Genomic DNA, 6009 nt, shown 5'->3' with positions numbered 1-6009 from the left:
ATTCAGTGGAACTAGACCTTACTTCCATTTCTGTAGTTCCGAGTTTGAAATGCACGGGCATCAATTAAATTGTGGAGACCTTATGCTCCCTGCTAGACACGTGGTTGGAAGGGCTTATCGGTTTTCTGGTAGCCTTAGTGGTGTCGGGTGTGAAGTACTCATACGGAATTCGAGCCGGAGCCTAAAGGGGTAACCGAGCCGGATCATGGGTGGAAAGGATATGAGTAAAACAGGACGGAATACCCAACACACGGTCATTTCTATCCGCATCGAACATTCTTGAGGTGGGATGGGGGCCAGTGAAAACTGCTACGCGGTCCCACCCCCTCTTTCCCTTTTTGCTCAAGCAAAAAAAAAAAAAAAAATGATTTTTTTTTAAAAAACAATTAGTTGGTTTCGGTTCTTCAATCAATCTGCTCTGTGCTTCTGGCTGTTGGAAGAACCTTCCGATGCCATCATGAACATAATTTTTTTGTTTTAAATTTAGGGCACTAAAAAGAAAACGCACCAGTCACCAACTTTTGTCTCTCTCTCAGGCGCAATCCCTTTGGGCCTGCTGTTGGGTCTTCACGAGGATCCCGCTTCCTTCCCCTTCTCTCCGCCTCTCCCCTCCACCTCGCACGCCGCCAAGCGATCTGCTCCGGTACGCATCCTCTCCTTGCCGTCTATTTCTCTCTCGGTTCGACGGGAATTTTGCTTTCTTTTTGATTCTTTGCGCCTTCTTTGATCTTTAATGCTGCTAGGATTGCTGGCTTTTTGGGTCAAAATTTGATTTTAACTGTGGAGAAGGGAGGTTTCGAGATTATCAGTAGGATTTCGATTTGATTTTTGTTCAATTTTGTTGATGGGTTCTGTTAGAAGCCAAAAGCTGTTTTTGAGGTATTTTGTAGAAGGGATGCCAAATTTATGTGCTTATTGTAGAATTGCAGGCTTCTTTTATCAATCTTTTGTTATTATCCTCGCTGGAATGAAGCTTTTAGTTCGTAAGAAGACTTGAGCAATTCATTGGGAGAAACTTCTCATTGGTACAAGATTGTAAAATATATGGGATGGAAGCACAAGAATACTTGTTCAGAGTGCTTCCATGTGTTGAGACCATATTAAAAGATAACGAACACCAGAATTTGTTGAATTGGTAGGAGAAAAAAATCACATTGCACATGATGATCTTTCTTTTCCTTTTTTTTTTTTATTTTGATATAGACCATTTTGGATCCTAGAAATTCCAATACTAGACCACTTATAAAATAAGAGATCCAATGACAAAAAGCTCCGAACCGTTTCATTGGAAAAAATTGTCAAGCTTTGATTCTCAACAGTATTTATACTTTTCCTGTTTATGGTTGTTTATTAACCAGGTTTTTGTATTATCTCTTGGACATTTACAACTCATTGTGTTGCTTGTTTGGGCGAAAGGTGGATTTACATTATCTTATTCTACTTATTAAGTTTTGAAGATATTGATCTGATATATTATTCGCTTTATTAAATTTATGATTTACTCTGTCTTATCATGAAGTTGAAGTTTTTTGCTTTTTAAGAGTTTTGCATGGCAACGTCTATGTCAGGACCATTTTTAAATTTGTTACGGTTACGTAATGTGTTCTCCTACCACCAGAAATACCCCTAAGATTTGAAAACTTTGGGACATCATCTTTGTCATGCATTTCTTTGATATTTCTAATCTCAAGCTAATGTCTCTACAATTATCACATGCAGCATAGCAGATGGAAGCATCAAATTCAAAATCTTCTCGTATCTCTTTCCTCCAATTATGCCCAAAGTGATTGGGAGAAATTTCTTGTCATGTTAGATCCACAAGACAAGTTTATCAGTCCAAGAAGTATATGTATGATCAATGCAGGTGGCAAATCCTACTAATTTATTCAGTTCTGGATTCAACAAATAGTATCTGGTAGACTCTATGGTCAAATTCGGAAAAATCTGATTTTAGATGTATATGAAAGCAAATCTCAGAAGTTGATTTATAACTGATGCAATGCCATCTTCATCTCTCCTGTTATGTTCCCTAATATTGAGATCCTTTCTCCATATTCTTTCTTAATCACCACCCTCTCTCTTTCACTATTTATGTTATTCAACCCTTCTTTTTCCTTATTCCTTTGTCTGATTCCCTTGTGCTGTTTCGTTGCCAAACCCTAGCCCTCCCCATCCCTGAGCACCAAACCCACCTTCTCCCCCTTCTTAAATTAGCCGTGCATGATGGCTGCATCAGATGGTGAAGATGAGGAAGTCTTGATTGTTGATAAACAAAAGAACAGGGAGGGGACAGAAGATTGTAAACTGTACCATCACAGAACAAAGAGATGGCACCACTTTGGCTAATGATGGTTGATCAGGTGGACAGGGGAAGGGGATGGAGGTGAAGGTTGGGAAGGAGGTGATGAGGAGTGTGTGTCAATCTCTTGTCTTCTCATCTTGTTCTCTCTGTTTGTTCTTTCCTCCTCCTCCTCCTTTCTAGATACTTGAACTTGGATCGAATCCAATGGAGTTAGTTTTGAGTTCAGATCAATCAAATTTTATAAAACCTATTTGCATGTGGATTCAATTTCATGTAGGTTTTGCGTAAACTTTCGTATTGCCACCTCTAATTATTGTGGCTTGGAAATATCATTTGGCTAAACTATTTCAGTTTTTTAGGCAAATATGAGCTCAAATAGGATGCAAAAAGATGTATGCTTGATAGTAACAATGGCAGTCTAGTCTTAGCTAAAACTCATGATTCCAGGCGTGGCTATATAGAATTTATTCTAAATGTAAAATAAGAATCCACAGTTACAGGTGTCACTCACGATTGCTAATTCTGTTGTATCTCCATCCATAGATTAAAATTTTCATCTTATGGGATGCATTTGTATAAATATATGTGTTCGCATATGAGCTTATCTATCTTTTCATGTGAATATTTATCTTTTACTTTATGGTGTGAAACTTTTGAATAACTGATTGTTGGAAAGGTTTCTTTGTTATAGGCTTGTAGCCTATGACTTGCATGTTTGTTGAATGCGTTTAGTAATGCTAAAACATTATTTTATGAAATTTAATGTCCATAATCTCTACTTGCTGTCAAAAAGTAATTGATGAAAGGAGTATCATTCAATTATTGAGAACATGCATTTTGAACTCTAAATAGCACTAACATATAAAGTCCAATGGTTTGGTTTTTGATCAAATGATTGGTTAAAGCAAGGCCTGCAATCTTGGTACCAATTACCATACCAGTCTATTACCGGAGTACTGACAGTTATTTCTTGGTTCACTATTTTTCTTTTGTCTTTTTCAATTTTTTCATTGTTATTTCAAGATTAGGGATTTTAGAAAAAAAGAATTTTAAGGTTGTTTTAATGTTATTTTATTTTATATTGGTCTTGGGGATTGTATTGGAGACTGTACAATTGCCTGATGAATGCAATTGTAATAAATAAAAATAGAGAATTCATAGTTTTTATCTTGAAAGTACATATATTAAATCGATTTAAATTAGAAAATACATACCGATATCTAGTCTCTCTGGAGTCTCTATTGTCGTTCATAGACATGGAGATCTCATTCCTGGTCAGGGCTTTGGACTTGACTCCAACCTAGATGTTGTGCCCACCCTTGTATATGACAATTTGGGACTCATCGATAGCCATCTTAATATTGATCATATATCTGATATTAGGCTAGCCATCCAACCTAAGGGAAGATCGTGATAACAAAATCTGACCTGTAATCTAGCTGAGGCTGTGGAGGATAATAGCCATTTGAATATGATGCCTTAGATGAAGGTATGCATATAGATCCTATGCTAGCTATGCATAATAAGATCCGTTGTACATTGAGGATGTAGAGACAAATAGGGATCCTATTCCTCATGCTATATCATCAACTGCAATAGAGATCCTAAACCAGCTCAAGGGGCTCATCTCTTGGATGTAGGATACAAGAAGAAAGAGAGAGAAGAAGAAGAAGAAGAAGAGGGGAGAGAAGAGGAGGATGAGAAGAAGGCAGAGGGCGAAGCAACTCAATACTCCATGTATTCTAAATAATGCAAATTATCTTCTTAATAACATAGCAATAAGTTTATATAGGCATCCTAAAACCCTAATAATGTAAACTCTGGAGTTCACATAAAAATAAAATTCTAGATTCCAAATAAAATTCTAGAATCCAAATAAAAACAAAATTTTCTAATTTCTATATTTGTGCTTAACATAAGTGCGTCTAAATTCCTTATTTATGGACTGCCCTCTGTCACTCTTGTATTATCATATCCTTGCAGGCTTTATGTCGTGCAGGTGTGGTCCATATCCTAGATGGCATGAGTGAAACGAGATACCAGTAATTGGACTTAGACTATGTGGCTATGAGTCGTTTGCACCCTGCCATATCCACTACTACCTCCTTAGATATCATATGTATCATAGTATGAACTGTCATTAGCACCATTGCTTATATTGCAAAATGATCTAGGCATCTGATCATCCAAGAGCTCAATAATCTCAGAATCTGAGTGAACGAACTTCTATTAACCCTCTTTAATGGACCTACAACTTTCTTTTCCTTGCCCTTTCTTGCTATTCTGATGAACTGCTTTCTTTTCTTGACTCCCTTTGCCTGACTAGCTCTATTGGATGACTCGTTTAGGAGCGCCACCCTCATTGGCCCTACCTCTATGACCGGACTAGGTGCTACTGTGACTTCTCCACATCCCCCTATAATATCTTTGGGTGAAGTTTTTACACATAGAGCCTTGTGATCTCGGTCAGCTTTCCCTCAACCTCTATGGTTGCTCTTGCTATTTGTCACTGGCTAGTTGTGAGCATGGCATGAGTTGCTCTATATGTTCCCCTTGCCCTCCCAAAAGTCATGAAAGTGCATTCTACCCTCTTCACTCTGTATTGCACCACTTGCACCTCCAATTGTGCCAACTGAGATCATTACACCATACTTCCAACCATGGTATGCTGTACCAATCGGTACAGGTCGGTACCGGGCGTACCGTACCCGTACCGATGGATACCGGTATCGGTACGCCAGTGTCGGTACGCCTGACGTACCACGTATCGTATCGTACCGACATTCGGTACGCTTATGCTAGTGCGGCACCGGTACGGGGTTCGGTACCGGTACGGCGAACCTTGCTTCCAACCAATATCAACATCTGTATCCTTCTTCTTTCTTCTTGAATCCATTTTTACAAGTTTGATGATTACACGTCATAAATCACCTCATTCATTATCACGATGTACATAAAGTGGATATACTTTTCTAAAAATAAACAATATTATATATTTTTAAATATATTAGTGATTTATAATTTAGTTTCACAATACATGTGGTAGGTTATGAAATAATATAAAATCTATGCTTGTTGCCCTAGAAAATATGTCTCAATTACTTATACACATTTTTATTTATATTAATAATTTTTAAATTAAAAAAATTCAATAATTTATATTGCAATGCTAAAAAGGTAAAAATACTTAAAAAATAATTTCAAATGATTTATACAAAATACTAATTTTAATATTTCTATTTTTAAATACTTAGTCAATTTTCAATTAAAGATTAATATTTAATTATCAAATATTTGAAAATTTATTTTAGATCGGATTAATGTAGAATCCTACTAGGATTGCTACATATATTTTCAGCCTATGTGGTATGCCTTTAACACTGCTTATTTTTGAATGTTTTTGAATTTGAGCTTACATTCAGATACCTATAATAATGCCTAAATTTAACAAACTGTTTCAAGAAAAAAGCAAGTAGCACGTAGCCCTCAAAGCATATTACGAGTTTTTCTAAATGAAATCTGACCATTATTTTTTATTATTATTTTAACCCAAAAATATTTTTATTAGAAAAATTATATTAACTACGAAAATTCATGATTTTGGGATCAATGCATGGATGCTCTTAGATATACAGCATATAACGAAATCATGCCAAAAGAAAAAATTTTGGCTTGACCTCCCTTTGTTTTAGCAATTTTTGGCATAT

General features: G+C 36.4%; 1 protein-coding gene across 8 annotated transcripts in view; it reads left to right on the top strand.

Annotated features, from left to right (window-relative positions):
* The first annotated feature begins 406 nt into the window (after window positions 1–406).
* Window positions 407–6009, top strand: part of LOC103713185 (uncharacterized) — a 49334-nt gene continuing 43731 nt past the window's right edge. For 4 of the 8 annotated variants that reach the window (XR_015975173.2, XM_088715528.2, XM_088715527.2 and 1 more), the window contains exon 1: window positions 1576–1864. Coding sequence is in view for 4 of the 8 variants with exons in the window: in XM_088715528.2 (XP_088571654.1) it covers window positions 1714–1864 (151 nt within the window). In the remaining 4 variants the exon portion in view is untranslated. Of the gene's footprint in view, window positions 644–1575; window positions 1865–6009 lie in introns of those variants that run through there. The other 4 variants (XM_039118495.3, XM_039118494.3, XM_039118492.3 and 1 more) reach the window with 3 other exon arrangements.

This window comes from Phoenix dactylifera, chromosome 2 (assembly GCF_051530095.1).
Source record: "Phoenix dactylifera cultivar Ajwa chromosome 2, Ajwa_hap1_PhDact_Kaust_v1.1, whole genome shotgun sequence".
NCBI lineage: Eukaryota > Viridiplantae > Streptophyta > Magnoliopsida > Arecales > Arecaceae > Phoenix > Phoenix dactylifera.
The sequence above is the reverse complement of the archived record's forward strand: the minus strand, read 5'-3'. Positions and strand labels throughout refer to the sequence as shown.